The sequence below is a fragment of the Trichogramma pretiosum genome, unplaced genomic scaffold (genome assembly GCF_000599845.2).
Source record: "Trichogramma pretiosum strain Unisexual culture from Peru unplaced genomic scaffold, Tpre_2.0 scaffold2, whole genome shotgun sequence".
NCBI classification, from domain to species: domain Eukaryota; kingdom Metazoa; phylum Arthropoda; class Insecta; order Hymenoptera; family Trichogrammatidae; genus Trichogramma; species Trichogramma pretiosum.
In genome coordinates, this window is record NW_019641687.1 from 4,249,124 (window position 1) to 4,268,076 (window position 18,953).

The 18,953-nt window shown below is 42.3% G+C and overlaps 1 protein-coding gene across 2 annotated transcripts in view; it reads right to left on the reverse strand.

Moving 5' to 3' along the window:
* Nucleotides 1–539: 539 nt before the first annotated feature.
* The window catches only part of LOC106658808, a 28,854-nt gene continuing 10,440 nt past the window's right edge, over nt 540–18,953 (reverse strand). For both annotated transcript variants that reach the window (XM_014380929.2, XM_014380930.2), the window contains exons 2-3: nt 14,826–15,311; nt 540–2,234 (exon numbers count right to left, since the gene is read on the reverse strand). In XM_014380929.2, coding sequence (XP_014236415.1) covers nt 2,220–2,234; nt 14,826–15,224 — 414 coding nt within the window. In that variant the 5' untranslated portion in view covers nt 15,225–15,311 and the 3' untranslated portion in view covers nt 540–2,219. The remainder of the gene's footprint in view (nt 2,235–14,825; nt 15,312–18,953) is intronic.

Sequence of the window (18,953 nt, forward strand, 5' to 3'; positions counted from 1 at the left end):
ATTTACATTATGTAATATATCTTGCGAATGCGTGTACCACGTGCGTGTACGCGCCTGCGTAAATATAATATACATTCTACCCTGTGTATTTTTTTGTTGCTACGAGCGACTCCTTGAAGTGATAAATTATGAAAATTGTTGGAATTTCGAGAAAAAAACAACAACAACAACAACAAAACCTCGCTTTCTTTTTTCGTCGATCGGTTGGTACTTCACGCGAGATTTTCCACGGTTTCTATACAGAAAAAAATATTTCTCACGAACGCGAGCGAAAGAGAAAAGATTGATAGCGCACAACCAATTCCCTCGAGTAAAATAAGCATCAGAGTCTATTATCTTCTCTGTTAGAAATAATCGGATCGACACACCGAGAGAGTCGCCTGAGCGAAAATTTCGCGCTTACTTTTCGTTCATAAGTTTTTTTTTCCTATCGCGCCCGACTGTCAGTCCGTGAAAAATGCACAGCGCTCTCTTGCCTTCTCTCTCTCTCTCTCTCTCTCTCTCCTTCCCTTCACCTGTATATATGTATTTATATATACCTCCATTTTGCAAAGCTACACTCTGTATGTATATATGTACGTTTTTTTTCATTTCGCTATTCCTTTTTTTCGTTACTTCACTTTGTGTATTTACAAAAGTATTTTGCCCGGACAACTTTTATTCGTTTCTTATAAACTATTTTCACATTCAATTCGTTACCAAATTTCTTTCAAACGGTATACATCATAATTATATCGTCAAAATACAGAAGGGACGATCAAATTTTTTTATACAACGTTTTTTATACACACTTTTAGCCATGTGCTTCGATTAGCCAACTTAAGTCATGCAAAAACGTAACAATTTTTAAAGATTAATCACACTCATGCACCTTTGACAAAAGTAACTACGAGTACTTTTTTTGTATTGATATAACCCAGTTATAGTATTGCACAACCGGTATGAAACGAAAGAAATGACTCACGCGCCACCGAATGCAAATCTCAATCGTATACAGCGTTAGCTTAACCGAAATATTAATCGAGTTCTCGACATAAGCTTTCAATTTTTGAAAGCTATGCGTCAACGAAACATCCGCATCATCATAATTTCATCAACATAAAATTATCGCCCGCATATTAATGAAGTTCTTTCGACCCCTTATACTTGCAAAGCCCCAACGTGCTTCTTGATTTTTTCCCCCATTACTTTTGCACGAGAGTACGTATATAATATACAGCGCAGCGTGACTAGTTCAGGAATATTCAATAGGTTCCAATCAAGTACAGACGCATTTTACCGATGCCGCGGGTAACGCTTCATTTAAAAGTGAAATCGCCGGCAAAGAGAAAAAAGCGTATAACGATGACTTTACCTTCATCGCAGCCGTACAAGCTTGTGCAAAAAAAAATGGATCTTTTTTTTCTATACGCAGGTAGCAGCGCAGCGCGGCTCGACAGAGGCAAAAATAATGCTAAAAGCGTTTTTTCAACGTGCCTATATCGGTTTATTGCGAGAGTGTTTAACAACGCGCTCGCGAACTAGAGCCGGGGGGAGGAGAGTGGGAGAGCTGCGAAGAAAAAGCTTCGCTGCGTGTGCGTATATGGCAGAGCAGCACTCTTGTGTTGACAATTTTTTTTTCCACAGTTCATAACTCGATTTCCTTTCAACAAGAGCACGTGCGTATACGAAACAACTTCTCTCTTTTTTTCCATCTCTTTCTCTCTCTCTCCCTCTCTGCTCGAAACGGCTAATTCGATAATGTTTTTGCCATACGCATAACGGGCTCGGAAGCAAGCGCGTGTACACATATATCGGCGAAATTTATTAATCTATATCTTTTCAATTTCGCTTGTATAGTAGGTGTATACGCTGCAACAACAGCATTGATTGAGAAATGCACTTTTCGTCATTTTCCTCTTTTTCTATTCTTTTTTTTTTTCGAGCGCGAGATATGTTTTTTTTACGATGCATGCACTCGTATCTCTCGGAGGGTTGAAAAATTTAACAACTGTGCTGTACGTTGCGTGAGTTTGTAAAAAACTCCATGCGCGTAAGCATGTTTTTTTATTAATTTTTTTTCGATAAAAAATGAAAATTATTCAAGACCCGAGTCTTCTGTTTTTATTTCAGACGCTGCCTGCGCACTGTGGTCATTCTTTGGAATTATTCGTATAAATCTTGTCTGTTGCCTGCGCATCTCATGGGTAAAGAGTCGAGGCATGGCCGTTCGTTGACGGCTAGGTCGCCAAATTCTGAAACAAATGAAAAATTTCGCAGACATGAGTCACAAGGAAAAAGTGGTAATGAATTTTTTTTTTATTTGAAATTTAAAAACAAATCCAACACTGGAAGCAATAGCTACAGTATAATACACGGACTGTGACACAATCGCGGCGTTAACAAGCTGACGAGCATGTCGACGCGCCGTTATTTTTAGCCAAGTCAGCTCGAAACAATTTTTTTTTCGCTGAGTGCTCGTTGATAGTTTGACAATAGCTCGCGAGCTTTTTCAATTGGATTATAGCGTTAGTTGCGACTAGAAATTATAGAAAAAAAACAAACAATCCCGGGCAAGGGTATCGAATCTGTTACGATAAAATATTGAGTCTCAGGGGCGAAAACTTCAATTTTTGTGAAATAAATTTATCTAGCAGCAGCGTGTTTGCATATGTGTGTCCACAATCCACCTTTTTGAGTACATTTCAGATTTTTCCTGAAGTGACGACATAATCTATTTGGAAATTCGATAGGGCTATAGATACGTTATTTATTTCTGAAAGCTCGCACGAGAAAAATCGTTGTAATATTCTGCTGCAATCACCGATAGCTTTATCAGGGAAAATTTATGAGTTAAATACTTAAAAAATTTTCATTGAAAATAACACCTTGTGAAAGGTTTTAGGTATCAATATTCTTGCATTTATTTTTAGACTTAAAATTTCTATTACCAATTAATGTTCAAAATTCTAAATCTACACATAAAAAATATATAAAATAACATACTTTAGAGAAGCGTAATCTTAATATAGCTTCATATTATTAGCATACTAAAATTTGTCTATAAAGACTCAAAGAGAATAAGTATTCATCGACCCTAGCGCATGCATAAGTTTACCTGCATGAATACTCAAGTAAACAGCACTATAACAATATTCGTGTCAATGAGACTAATAAATATTCTAAACTATGCTGTCGTAAAGAATTATTTTCGACGTGCATAAAGGGCTTTATCGATTTTCGGGGTGATGCTGACATACGTAAATGTCTCGTGTTTCGAATGACGAATAGACTTTGAAAAGGATTTTCAGATGAAAAAAAAACAATTTTTGGACGTTTTATTTCAATAAAACAAAACAATAACTTTGACAATTCGTAAAAAAGTTTTTTTTTGGCTAGGCGTAATTGGTCAGGCTCATTAGGTATGTATTTGCTTGCCGCTCACGAATATCCCGTATCGCGCAATAGTCTAGCTCTAGCCGCGCTCGAGCTAAGACAAATTAGACGCGTTATTGTAGTCGTTCCTCCTTAACGCTCGATTTATTCGGTTGTGTATGGCCGAGCTATCCCGGGGTGGTTTTGGCCTCCCCGACTCTCATGTATGAGCGAGAGGATTATCGGCGTTAGAATGCATAATGAGCATTATGTGTGCTCAAATCTTTGAACATACACGCACGCCCGAGAGCAAAGCTCGTGTTTTAGCATTCGGGGCACGTACGTTATTAGGCGTCGTTTGCGAGCTTCTAAGGAATCAAAGTTCGAGCAATGTATGTAGAGCTGTCGCTGATGCTCCTCGTCTATTCTAAGCGCAGCGGCTCGATGTACTCCACCGAGCTGTAATCTTCTGAGAGCTAAATTTTTTGGAAAATTCGCAGCTGCGCGCGTGGGAGAGCTTATTTAATTGATAGTAGTGCTCGCTATCGAGCTAATAACTCTCTCATCGGCGCAGACCTGCCTGCATAAGTTTAGGCAAGTGCACGCAGCCAATTCGTCCGCCTTGCTCCGCACGACAAACGGCCAGAGACTATATCACTTGATAATCTCGGCTATATGTGCGCACGTCGACGTTTGACGTAGTCGCTTAATGACGACGATGATAACGTTCATTAAGGATAGCTAGATGTAAAGCCCATCGTAAAACTAATCGCCTCGGCTCGCCCTACATACATACTGCGCCGTGCCTAGCCTGGCGCAGCTAGCATCTGAGTCGCTCTGAAATCCTGTGTTCCTCCTAACGAGTGATATTAAATGAAAATTTTCCTGAGAGAAGGAAATCGATCGGCCGTGGGCAACTGCGGCGGGCTGCAATTCGAGCACACGCTATGTATGCGAAAGAAAATTGGCGAGACCCAGAAAACGACTACAAGTTCATTGTTCTTTGTCGGAAAAGGCGCTGCGTTAACACAATAACCCAGAATAAGAGAACAATGCCGGGCAATGCACATCACCCCCTTTTTTCCAAGCTCTAAGCCCCCCCGACACATTAACCCTACGAGCAGTGGACGACACCAAGTACAAAAGGACGCCCGTTTGGCCGGGCTATATACGTATATTACGAGTAATAAAGTTCACGCGCCGTTCAATGGAATCGCTAATAACTATCGACCGAATTTCTCTTTCTATTTTCCGACCCTTTTTTATTCATTCTTCGAAACGATATTAAGCTCGATCGATTCAAGCGTCCAGCAGGCCAGACTGAACAATCGTTCAATTTATATAGAAACGGGGTTAACGCGCTCGCTATGTATGAGCAGCGGGGGACTTTCTCTCTGCCGAGCTTCATTTCCTGTTCCGTTTTTAATTTCGCTGTTTCAAAAAAATAATCTCAAATTAACGCCAAAGTCGAGTGTAACTTTAAACTTGACAATCGATTCACGATCATCTATTTTTTCGATTGGACTTTTTCGATGAGTGAGAGGAAGAGAGCGAAAATAAATCAAACGTATTTACAGCGAACGGTGTGGATTTTAAACGTGCGGCGAGCGACTGGTGTGCGATAGAAGAGGATTGCAGATTGTGATCTAAACAAGTACAATAGCCGATCGCGCACAATAAAGTCGGAAACGCTCGTAAAATCGAGAATTGCAGTATTATACGCTACTTCGATTATTTCCAATAAATAAAACCTATTTTCTTGTCCCTTTTGGCAAACCACGACAAAAAAGTAAAATCACCGACTATAAACTTTTATGTACTTTATCCTTTTTTTATAACCATGTATTGAAAAATTTTCATAAAAATAAAACTGCGCGAGCGCTTGCCGCTGAAAAATTGCGCCGATTATTAACGTCGATCAAAAAAAGAATCGGGACGAGCACGAGTGTCTCGTACTTCATTTTTTATGCCCTCGAGGTCGTATTTGCTTGCTGCCAGCTGGGGTGCACTGGCGCTTCTGTTTATACTGTGGCAAGTTGAGCCGGCCATCTCTCTGTCTCTTTCACGCGCACCTACTAAACTAATCGAGTGGTTCGCGGAATTTACGCCACTTTGATTCGAGCATGTTTCTGTACTCTCGGCTTTGGTTTTTGGCAGAAGCTCCGGCCTCGAAACTTTTTAACGTTCATAGCAAGCGAAGAGTGAGATTTACTATGCTCTTCGGTGAATAATTTATCGGTTGGAATGATCGGAGGGCTAAATGAGGCAAAAGGTGGGTAAAAGGGAGGACAGAGAGATCGGCAGCTGCGTCTATGTATACAGGCGGTTTATTAATTATTTCGATGGTTAACGCCAGTTAGTCAATGCCGTTGCGGTGACGGATGGCTAGATTATTACGTATTCGCTTTATAGAGAGATTTCGCCAGTTCCTGTTCCTCCTCTTGCTTTGCACGAGTGTGTGTGTATATACGCCCGATCGTGTTCGCATTACTTGCGACAAATCACTGTCCGTCCGCCCCGACTTCAAAGTCCATTTTCGAGTCTACTCATTATTTTTGTCCGATCCTGTAGCTACGATGATATGCATGAGGTTTTTAGCGATTCAACGGTGTACCTACCCGTAAATTTTAAAGTTATTTCGATACTTTTGCGCTGCGATAGCTTAAGCTCACGCACTTATACATGCATTTATGTATGTATACGCAGCTTAGCTAACTTTGAAGTTCCATTTGAAAGCCAAGACTTGTATCATCATGTGTATTCGTTAGGAAGAGATTGAAAAAATTGGAGAATTTCACGGGTGATAACGATGTGCAAAAAAAACTTTCGTTCTCGCTTCTTTTTTTTTATTACATGCGTACACGTGGAATTGAGTGCATTCGTGTACACCTCGGCTTTTTTGCGTTTTCATTACGCAACCGACGACGTGAATTTCAAACTTAGATTAAGGAATTATGCCTTACCGGATCTTACACGAGGATTTTTCCTCGCGCAACTTACAGCGACACACGAGGATATATACAAAAAGCGAGAGAGAAAAGTTACATGAATTTCATATTGGAATTTGCATGCGGCTACGCCGGCTCGGCTCTCGTTCCTTTTTTTCCACTCGGCTTTCTCTTTTTCTCTCTACCTTCCTCTTCTTCCTCTGAGGGGAAAAGTTTTTTTCCAACTCTTGTATACATACATGCTCGTACGCACGTATGTATAGAGGCTAGGTAGGCAAATCAGATTTATTTGTTTTAAATGAAAATTGATGAGCGGTGTAAGCTCGTGCATATATAGAGTAAATTTCTCCTATTGCACTGCTTTTCTAAGTGTATCAAGTTTCTTGGTGACATTGTATGTTGTAAGTACTCCGCACTGACATCACACACAGTCACACACACATATGAAACCTACGTACATACCCATACACGTGCGAGTAATAAGGCGAGGGAGTGTTCCACATATATATACGAACACAATTCAGAAGTTGTAAGCGAGGAGGGACTTTGCGACTGGGTTATATCGTGCAGCCTCTCTGTATCTTCCTCTCTCTCTGTCTCTCTCTTTCTCTCGCGGATGCACTTCTCTCGCTATGCGGTCGTGTTTCTTGGGCTTTTGTCGTTAGCACGTTTCGCAGAGTGATTATGGTCTCTCTCTCTATTGTCTTATATGTGCGTGTATTATATTGCTACACTACTTCTTGCCTCTGCGCGTGTACGCTCGCTGCAGCTCTGTAATGGCTCCTTGCCTCTAGAGTGGCTTAAGGATCTTACCGGCTTACGAGAAATCAATATTATTTTTATCGCGGAATGAAAAATTCTTCAATCCCTCTCCGCAGACAAAGAAAGAATCGTGTAAACAAACAAAGCGCGGGAGAAAAAAAAGAGCTCCCCGGTGCAAGCCCCTCGTCGGGGAAATAACGAGCTCTCTTGCCGGCCACCGAGCTGTCAAGCTGTTACCTCTGGAGAGATGGACGCGAGTGAGAAAGAGAGAGAGAGAGAGAGAGAGAGAGAGAGAGAGAGAGAGAGAGAGAGAGAGAGAGCTGGCAAGAGAGAGAAAAAGAGCAATTATTTTGTAATCTGCAACTCGCAACTACCGAGGGCTCTCTTTTCTGCGAACGAGCAAGCTAGCTAGCTAGCCTCTCTCGCCTCTATATAACATTAGACAGACATAGTCAGCCGAGCGTGCGACTTGCATGAGCGTCCGAAAATGCGAGCTCTGAACGCGCCGCTCGGTTCCGAAGCGTGAACTTATATACATGCAAACACACGCACGTACATGAGCGCCTGGCCAAAATTACGGTCACAAAGTGTGTTTAATTGGCCTTCTATTCCCGACCATGAAATAGCCTCGCCAAAGGAGTGGATGCTTTTTTTTGTGTGGTGCCCGATGCGACACGCAGTTTGTACGTCCTTTGCGTCATTATGCTGGACCTGCTTTTCGTCGTCCACGAATGCCTCGACTTTTTATCATTTTCATTTGTGCGCTCGACGTCGCACACGTCGTGTCGTCGACTTTTTAATACCCACTTTATAACGGAGAATTAGCAGTTCTCGCCCGAGCCAGATCGACGCTTGCGACTCTTTTTTCAGTTCGCCCACGTAGCATATATATTTTCTTTTTTCGGGCTTCATTTTCCCAAGCAATACAGCAGCTTTACTCCCTGCGCCGCTAAAGAGTTAAGCCCTTACGCGCCGAGCTTTGACGGCGAGCTCTCGGCTATTGTTCTTTTTCAGCTTCTCGAGGAATAATTATTCAAATTCAGATTAATAGCTGAGGGATGGGACACGGTTCTTTTTTCTTCATAGTTTATCGCGTATGCGATTTTTTTCTCGAAAGTATGAAAATTCATATGTAAAAAAGATGTATAACAAAGTCGGTCGTGCACGACGACGAGCGAGAAAAGCTCGAGCCGGAGCCTGGGAAATTGTCATCAAGATATGACATTCGACGACGACGACGCCCGAAGCGTTAAAACATTCCCAGTGGCTGATTTTTCCTGTGCCAACGCATAAAGGTACCTATATCTTTTCTTTCTGTCGTTTGTAAATTGCTCGTCCCTAGCAAAAGCGTATACGTATATACATAGACGAACGAAAGAGAGAAGCTGCAGCGCGAGACACACGCGTAGGATTCATTATTACTTTCTTTGCGCACTCCCTCCCTTCTTCTCTCTCTCTCTCTCTCTCTCTCTCTCTCTCTCTTTCGTTCTCTCTTTTCTCCTCATACTCTAAAATATGCTCTTTGAAATGTCGTCGTCGACGTCATCTTCTCTCCTTTTTTATGCTTCTGCGTAATCTCGTCGTGTATATTTTAATAGCCTGTCGACGCCACCTTTGCTGGCGCGGCACAGCTCGCTGTATATATGAGCATCGCGGATGCACAGAAAAGATTTCTCGTATGACGAGTAGCTTTTCTTTCCTTTTTATTTTCTCTTTTAAACGTAAGCTATTTTTTCATCCCACTATTGTTTACGAGGCATGAATTTTGCTTAAAACTTATGAGATTATCCAGAAATTACGCAAAATTTGCGTACGTAAATACGCTTACCGCTTTGTTATGAGCACGAACGAATTCTTCATTACTGCAGCAGCTCCAAGAAAACTCGCGTTGATCTTTTTTTACACTCTTTTTTTCGCAACATGCACAGCTCAATATTATAGCTCAAGGATCAGCAGCTTAGATCGGCTCAACTTTTGTTCTTCGCTGTTACTTGGTACTGAAGAAGGGAGCTTTTCCGCACTTTCTTTTTCCTTTATTTTTAATACTTTTTCGCAATATTTTTTCGTTGCTAGTACATCAAAATATTGTCAAATTTATTAAATATTAACTTGAAGCATTGTACACAGGCTCTGGCCAACTCTAATGACCAATATCAATTAAGCTTGCATTTGAGGCATATTGATTATCATTACTTGCGAAAATAAACAATAACTATGCATCATAACGAGCAATGCGCAATTGCGCTCGTGCAATAATATCCGCGTTATTGTTGTTTAATAAATATATACCTCTATAGAAGCGCGCCTCTATAGATGCGGGTGTATCAATTAGCATTCACCGACTAAAATGAAACAATCGTTACATTATTCTAGCAAATGCGAACGAGTTTGAAATTAACGATTGTGAACATCGAGCGCTTGCATAATTATTTTTCAATTTTAAACGATGATTAATTATTCAAAAGTTACGATCATGAGGTATGTGTGCGCGCGTGTATATACATTTGCTTTGTACAAAAGTGGACACGTTATTTTTATGAAAATGCAATAGAAAGTATAAAGAAAAACGCAATTTTCCACTGTACACTTCGTTTCTTTCGGTGTATTTGTCGCTCTCTTCACTAGTTTACGAGCGTGCGTGTGCGTGTGCATACGCGCATACACTCTCTCGTATAACGACGATTTGCATCGGAGCGAGCAACGACGTTATATTGGCTTTTTCTTTCAGTCCCCCCAGACTTTCATTGCTCTTGCGCCTGCGATATTAGCCTATTCGATTTCCCCGAGCTTTTTGCCGCATTATACACTTTCGAGGCAGCTCTTCTCTTGCGTTATGAAAAAATTTGTTTTTCGTTCGCGACGTGCTCCTTTTATTTTAGAATATAATGTAATTTAAAATTAACGCACGAGTATTTCGGGAGCATGTTTATTGCATCTCTCTTTCGTGTACCTACGTATAGCTTTCAAACTCGTTATTTTGTCTGCCTGCGTTAATCCTTATCAAGCTTTCCTCTCTAGCCTCATAATCCTCGTCGCACGAGCCTAGCCTGTCGCGCATCATCTTTTACCCCTCGCGGAAATAAAGCATATCCCTCTCTACATCAAACATATCTCACTCGCACTCTCTCTCTCTCTCTCTCTCTCTTTCTCTCGTTCTATCCCCTTTCGGTTCTCTTTCGCAGCTTGTGGCTATCCACCGGCTCCAAGCCGAAGCGACGACTATGCGACGACGAAGGAAGCTTATCCGATTTCAAGAATATGATCGCAGCTCATAAACACGCAACTGCACCCGAAACTCTCTCATTTCCGCAATCACATCTGTGCAGAGGAGCTGGCGTGTCGCGCGCTCACGAGAATATATACCCCGCAGTGCCGCCCTCGCCCTATCCAAAACTTACGCTCGCAGACCTTAATGATGATGATAATGGAGGCTGCTGCGAGAGCTGCATTTCTCGAGATTCGAGATTATATTCGAATAAAAAATGGAAAAAGATGAAACGGAGCGTGACCAGAGCAGCAACTTATCGCTTCGTTGCTGACAATCTGCTCTCGCTGCGCTTCGTATACACCTATACACACACACACACACCCACGCAGCAGGAAAGTATATAGCAGGGCACACAGGCAAACAGAGAAGCTCGAGCGCGCAGCCTTTAATCGATATACAACTGGCGAGGCTCTTTCTCCGTACAGCGCCAGAGACTCTATAGGTATAGGAGGCAAAAGAACTTCTCAAGAGTAACTTCTTATACGACTGAACAATGCGCACAGCGAGCGCAACTTTGCACCACAGGGGGTACTCATACTTATTTACTCTTTTTTTTTTGCCTCTCTGTCTCTTTCTCTTTTGGCGACTGCGAGACTATACCCCCTGCCCCCCCGACCACCTTTTCTTCCGATGTCAGCTTTTATTTCTTCTCGCGATTCTTCGCTCGCTCTTTTGACTCTTTTATTTACTCCATCCTTGCCACTGTCTATGTATATAAGAGCGAGACACGATACGGCTGCACCAGCTCGATTGTCTAGGAATTTGCTTTCCACGTTATAATTGACGTCGCTATATATATCGTATGCCGCTGTATCGCGCGCCACTCCAGTAATTCTGTAATTTTGTTGAACATGTCTGCAGTATATATACGTGAATAATTTTCTTTATTCGTCAATATCGATGTTTGTGCGCGCATCAAGTGCATCAATAATTATCTAATTAAGCTGCCGAAACAATGAATGTGTTGCCGAACTAGAGAACTCGACTATCCGTATGATCGTTCCATTCGTCCCGCATACAATAAATAACAACTAATCCCTGGCGTTCACGCCGAGTTTGATATTTTATTCTAAACGAGGCTGGAAATTCGTGTCTGCGCTTGTACATGCGAATTCGCGTTAGCTATATACGCGCGTATATAGCAGGTACGTAGATATTTATGTATACACAAACTTTCCTAATGATCATCGCAGCAAAGCGCACATTCGTACACAGTTATATGGCAAAGCGCAATATGCATACATACGAAATAGGTGTGTGTGTATGTGTGCGTGTGCGCGCAGATGCGCATTTTGACCCTTAATTTTTCCATCCATTAGCGATGAAAAGTTGTGCCGCTCTCCCTCTCCCTTTGGCCAATACTCAGCTCTGCTAATGGCCAGACTCGTATTTTATTTGTAACATTCGGAAGGGGTCGGAGGAATATATTCATACATACGAACGCACAACAACTGTAACAGCAGCAGCAGCAGCAACTGCAACAGCAACGACTCAGGAGATTTGTAACACGTACGTGTTATGGATGAAAGTCGCTTATTAAGCTTCGAGCGTATTATTATCAGCCGGTCATGTTGGCTGCTCACCCGTGCACACATGTGTATCGGATTTTTCTGATTTTAACGATTGCTAGCCTGCAGCTCCACTCTCTTGGGCGATGTGCGTGTTTGTGAATTTTTTGTTTTACAATATTGACAAACGATACGCGTTATATAGACGCAGCGAAGCTGGCCAGCGATAATGATGATTATTGGACTGTGCCAAACGCAACGAGCGAGGGAGAGAGAGAAAGAGAGAGAGAGAGAGAGAGTGAGTGATATTGTGTACCAGTGCTAGAGGCCTATAAAGCCGAAAATGTGAGTCGCCAGCAAATTGAGGTGGTAATTAATTATAACGGCAGCGCGTGTGAGAGAGAGCGTCAGGCCGGACTGATACGTGACATCGAGACGGGAGAAGGGCAGAGGCTAGCTTTCTCTCTCTCTCTCTCTCTCGCTTGTGTCAAATTATGCACACGCGCACACATACTGTGGAGAGCTCCTGTTGTTGCTGTTCCTAATACTGTGCGTTGTACCGAGCGAGAGGGAGGGAGAGCTGGAGCGAGAGAGGACGATGCCAACAGTGTCTCGTGTCTTTGTGCTTCGGCAAAAACGATCGTTACACGATCGCATTGAAACGCAACTCCAATACGGAAGCTCTTTCCACCGTAGCGAAAATTCTTTGATACGCCTCGCGCGCGCACACGTGTATAATACGTATATATAGAGCTTTTATTAGATGGCATGGCAGCTTGCGGGGGATGCAATATATTTTTTAAATGACAATTTATGCGGGCTCGATGAAATACAAATATACGTTGTACATATCGAGAGCGCATAGAGATATCGAGCGAATTTATAAAACGGGGCGGCTATAAAAATAGCTGCTCGTCGCACGAAGCTCGACCGCGGAAAATAATTTTTTTTTTCCTCTTCGCTCTCTTTTACATCATTGGAATTCACTTGCTGCCACTACTTGCCTGCCACAGTCAATCAAGCACTCAACGCCAGCTACTACTGCTACTGCTACTGCTACGCTGCCGCCACCGCCACCGCTACTACGACTCGAAGGGAGAGAAAATGTACAACTCCGAACATTTGAAAATTGGCCTATCCATCTTTTTCTCCCTTCTGCGTGTTTATCGCGCTCCGTTCCATTTGCTTAATGAGCTGCTGCCGAGCGCGTTGGTAGTGCTAGTGAGCTTTTTCGCGCGCCGCCAGCCACAGCAGTGGCACACAGCTCGAGTCTCGACTCACGCAATTATTGCGCGCAAAGAGCTTCCAAAAGACGCTTTAATTTATATTATTATATCACATCGCTGCAGCTGTACTTGGCGCAGCGATACACATTATGACTGCTTTTAATTATCATCTAAGTTTCGGATTATTTTTAAAAGTACACCGAGACGAAGGTTCTCTATAATTTATACCATAAAAATAAGATAATAGACGCTGAGCAGTAAGAAGCTTTTGTGGCGGATTATGCGAGCTTTATCAGTGTTTCGACGATTAAAAATTTACTTTCATCGGTAACGACTGTGCGCCATTAAAAAAGAGATAGTTACACTATTTGTACAATTTTAATTAAAAGACATCAAATAATAATTTCGAGCGTTAATCAGTGGCAAAGTTTGCGTGTAAATTATAAAAGATTCACATACAATTAAATAACGAAGCTAAAGTTTTTCAGTTTACTCGTGTCAGTAAATGCATTCAAATTCAAAAAATGTATTAAAATATTTCTCTTTTTATAATTGTAACTTAGTTATATGAATTTTAAAATAAAAACTTGTTCCAAAAAATTCAATTATAAAATAAATTGTCAGGTTTTCAGCCACAGGATGATTTATGGAGTTAAACAATCGCGCTTTTAACTTTACTCGAGCTCTATTTATTTTGTTAAAAATTTTTGAACCGAATAAAAAACTTGGATTTCCACCATTATTAGACGTCAGATGCGTTTACGTAAGGGCTCGAAAGTTACCTTATAAGATGAAAGCTTGCAGTGTCAAACTTTCAATCGATAATTTCTTTTTAAAAGTTAACTAAAAACTAGAGATCTTTTTTTCGCCTGAAACATTAACAACTTACTCGAGTCTTCATGCCTTTCCGACTCGGTTATTATTTACGTGACCCTGTTCGGTATAAACCGCGCGTGATTATTTAAAATCGTTTCGTCTGACCGTGCAACCGGAATCTTTTAATGCGATCAGCAGCAAAACGAGCCCCGAGTGAAGAAGAATGTATTAACAATTATCACTAATCTGTTTTTATTGCCTTAAGATGTGCTAAATTCGCTCTCCGATAAAGCCAGTCTCGCGCAGATTTACAATAATAACAATAATAAACGCTGTAAACTATTGTGTACACGTTGATAAGCTCGAACTATCTGTTGGCAGCATTTTGGCTTTTCGGAAAATCCACACGTACGAGCGCGCCGCGTACGTATGTGCGAGTGTGTCAAGCGCAGGGAATATTACACAAGTGTGTACCTGCATCCGGCAAGTCTTAAATACAGCACATGCAGCTCTACAGCTCTCTATACGTACGAGGTATGCACACGGGGTCGGGGCAGCAGCAACGGCGGTGGCGGCAACCGCAAGCCCTTATTCGAACGAGCTTTCTAATCTCTCGGATGGATCGGCCAAGCCAGCGTACGAACCCCTCGTAATTGTTCACTTATACATACGTATACGCGCGGTGCACGTATATACGTATATAAACGTAAGTGCGGGAATAGGAAGAACTGCCAAAGCATATGCGCGTGCATACATATAGGGGGAGAGAGAAGGACGTTGATATCTTTGTCTCTCTCTCTCTTGACAAAGGATAAAAGCTAACTATTATTTCAGGCACGCACGAGTGCGCGATTAAAGCTCGAAATTCAAAGCTGCATATAATTGCAGCGAGCAAAAAAGAAAAGAGAATTAGAAAGTTGTAAAATAGTCTCGGTGTACTCACAATGTCTTCAATTTTGGAGCAGCCACGGCTGGTCGTGCAGACGAGCGCGACGATGACGCCGCCGCCGAACATCAGCAGCAGCAGCACCGCCAGTTTCCAATCGTGATCCCTCTGTGAGACGATTTTCTTGGCCGATGGTAATCTGGCGAGCTCGTTGGTCGTTACCCCGATCCTCGCCGCTTTGAGCAGGGTAGCGCGTAATTTTCGCGATGCTTTTTCGCATGCCATCCTCGTCGATCCTTTCGAGGGAGGATGATGTTGATGATGATGATGATGATGAGCGCCGTTCGCTTGATGAGCGGCCGCTCCGTTACTCTTGTTGCTATTATTAGCCACTTGAGCTCGCAAGTGATGCTGCTGCTGATGGGGATTAAAGCGATCCTCGCTCGTATCGTGCATCTAGGAAATTTTTTGTGCGTCGATTGGCTGGGACGTCGTAGATGGATCAGGCCACGATGCGTTGCCGTGACTACGACCCATTAGATTCTGTCAATGAAAAAAAACTAATGTTAAAGTTTACCAGCAACTATTTATTCAATCACTATCATTTGTTTCATCTGAACACGTACATGCTCGAGTATATTATTATTTTTCTATAAAACGTCGATACGGAAATAAATCAATTGCCTCTTATCTTTATCAGTATCGAGACAAAGTCTGTTTTATTGCTTCGATGCTCACTATCAAAAGCTCTTTATTAATACGTCGAGTGAAGTTTTTCTCTTTGTTTTCAAAGCACTGCATCGTAAATCGATACTCATTTCATCGATATCGCATTGGATAGATTACGTATTACTATTGTCACGCATTGATTAACATCTCGACCAAGCGGAACATTTTCAATATCGAGTTTACATATTATGCTACATATATTCGCGATGTAAGCCATATAAGAAACGTATCTTCCGAGGGGCAGAATGAAAGGTCAAAAGCCCCTATGTAAAGTTATCATGTGCGATCGAAGACTGACCATCCGACCATGGCTGGTACGATGGGCAGAGGATTTAAGAGGAGGGAGGAGGCTCGTTGAATATATGCATGTGTGTGTATTATAGCATGTTCCTGTTATCTAAGCACACAACACGTGTGTATACACACCTAGGCTGCTCCCTCATACAGCAAATATATATACTTCGTTACTCTTCGAGCTTTCCTCTCTGAGCTGCTGCTGCTAGTATTTCTGTGTGTACAACAGAGAAGCGTGTACGTACACGAGGTTGTACTTACAGCTGCTAGAGATTACTAACAGGGACAGCAAGCGACTTATGAGCCGATTAGCTCTAAATTAAGATATTCTAGGCCCAGAATCATTGAAAGTGGACCGAGTCTTAAACGAGCGAACAACCCTCCATAAGTCTCTCCGCATAATATATCACGTTTTAGGCATAAAAAGAAAGTACTTTGTGATTCTCCGGCTGAATAATACAGATCGATCTTTGTCCGCTTGTAAGCTATAGAGGCAAGTGCACGATGCTAAATTCTGATGAGAAAATTGTCGCGCGCGTTCGAATCGATCCCCGAGCGAGAAGCAAATAAAACACGAGAGAACGAGACAGAAAGAAAGCTATAGGGAGGGAAAAAAGCTAATTTACGACGAGCAGATTTAAAATTGACCGGTGGAGCTTTTTGGTTAATCGTGTGTCCCTTCGATCTCTCATTCGCTTTCTCTCCTCCCTCTGCTTCCTCTTTTGCACAATGCAGTATCGTCTTGTTTCGCGATTTCTCCGGCCTGCAGGTGGCGCGCGCCATTAAACGTCACGGACCCTTTTGTTCAGGATTTATTAGAGCCATACGATACCACAATACGCTACATATACTTTAACTGTGTGTATGCTGTATCGGGTTGTCTCTCTTTCTCTCTCGTTCTTTTTCTCTCTTCGATTTTTATTGGCTCGAAAACTATTTATTTCTTCGAGCGCGGATATACTCTTGCGTGATCTATACGTACTGCAGTATACGCCCGATTGATTGTGCAGATACGCGTGGCGTACGCAAGCTTCAAATTTTTTGAGAACCCGCGCTCGAGATTAATGGAGAAAAAGCGTCGACTCGGCGGAAAGCTTCGAGCGCGCGACAATAAGCGTTAAAGGTCCGGCCGGCCCCCTTTGACATTGAGTCATTCTAATCAACGACGCTACGAAATGAATTTCTTCCATCGCCAACTGCAGATGGTCGATGGAGAGCGAGGAAGTAAATCTTATCCTCTCAATTATCTCTTCCTTTCTGAAAAAAAGAATCTCATTTCCCAATAGTAATATGACATCCTCTCTAAATCGTTATAATAAAACACGAGCGGAGGAGTGGGGGGAGGGTCGAGATCGGATGAAACGGTTTCTTATGGAGAAAACGAGAGACAAGTGAAGCGCGATATAAGACAGTGATAAAAGCACGAGTTTTAACGATCGATCCATTATAGTCCTCCTGCGCTCCTGCTGGCGCGCAGGCCTCTCATCCCTTGAATAATTCACTCCATCAACTTGAATTATCGGTCGTACTATTCGTGTAAAATTAGTCGCCGTTGAAATCTTGCCGCTTGCCTCCGTTCCTTCCTAGCACCCCCGCTTCCCTTCGACGCTGCTGCTTGCGCGTAATAAGTAACTGCAACTTTTGAACTTTGGTAATAGCCAACTGATATTTCCAGGTCAATCAGTTACCTTACCTCCGCTTCTTTTTCTTTCGCTCATTATTTTTCATGCTAAATGAGTTTGCGCGGCTATTGAAAATTTGATGTTTTCATGTCTGGATGAAAATTTTATCACTGCAGACACTTGCATTAGATAATATAAATTATTTATTTGCACTTTGCCGAATCAACTTTAGAAAAATGTATTTACACTTATTATAGATAGTAGTTACAAACAAACTTGACATAAACACAGAGTCGCACACGAGTCCCCGGTATTATATTAACATCATCGCCGTTGATTCATATCATGTGTAATCAGGACTCGATCATCGTTCACAAATATTTGTTCGTATGACAAGGGCGAATTGCGAGAGGCCAGTAGCAGTTCCCTCTCTCTCTCTCTCTCTCTGTGCGCACTCGCTAGAGAGGAGCTTTGTGCGCGGGCAAAGCGGCATTTGTCTGCTTTCGGATTGAATTTACTCAACGAATTGACATTCTACATAATCTACTATATTAAACTTTAGGTAAATAATTGTACTAGCGAGGCGCTACAATGTTGATTAAAATGAAGGAGAAGAATAAAAAAGAAAGAAAGAGGGAGGGCGAAAGATCAGTTTGCTAAAAGCATTCAAAAGCAGGGCTGCAACTGCACACACGCACGCGCAGGCACGTATGTGTGCAAAAGGAAAATCGATTATTATTAATGCGTTACTGCTTGCAGCTCGTCGCTTTTCTCTCGGCAAATATAGCCGCCAAGAGGTGAAAGAAATCTCAGGGCGCATCCCTTGAGGAAGTCTCTTGCCAGCGCTGATGGAACACTCACCCACGTACAAACACACACTCACTCACTCGCACACACAGAGATGCATGTTTCAAACTCCGATCAGATCGGACTATAGCCGAGCCCGAAAGTTGAGAGAAAGTCTTCGCATACGCTTTTGCTCTCGCGTGCTATATGCCCCGTCGGGACTCGGCTAGGAAGACGTAGAGAGAGAGAGAAAAAAGCAACGATGAATAAATAATCGTCGAGAGTGAGTGAAAGGGAAGAAGAGAGAACGAGTGAGAGAGAGAAGGGCGAGATCGCTTTACCATTAAAGTGCTTGTCGGCACTGCAGCGCAGGATTTTCTTTCAGCAGTCGGAGAGCAAAGAAAACATACGCCAAGAGAGAGAGAGAGAGAGAAAGAAAACTTTCACTTTGCGCTTCCGATGCTACTAGCTTTTTTCTCTACCCTCTGATACTTTGATTGGATTTCAAGTTGTCTCTGTGCAATTTTTCCCTTAACCCGAAAGCGCGAGTAAATAATAACAAAAACCGCTCGCTGCGCAGCATAGCAGCTTCGTGTGTCCGTACCCGCATAGAATGTTATTTCACTCGACTAATTTATGAAATAATAAGATGCTAATGCGCGAGCTCGCGACACAACACATATTTAAACTTTTCTCTCTTTCTCTCTGTCTCTCACTCACTCTCTCTCTCTCTCTCGCACGCGCGGGCCCTGCT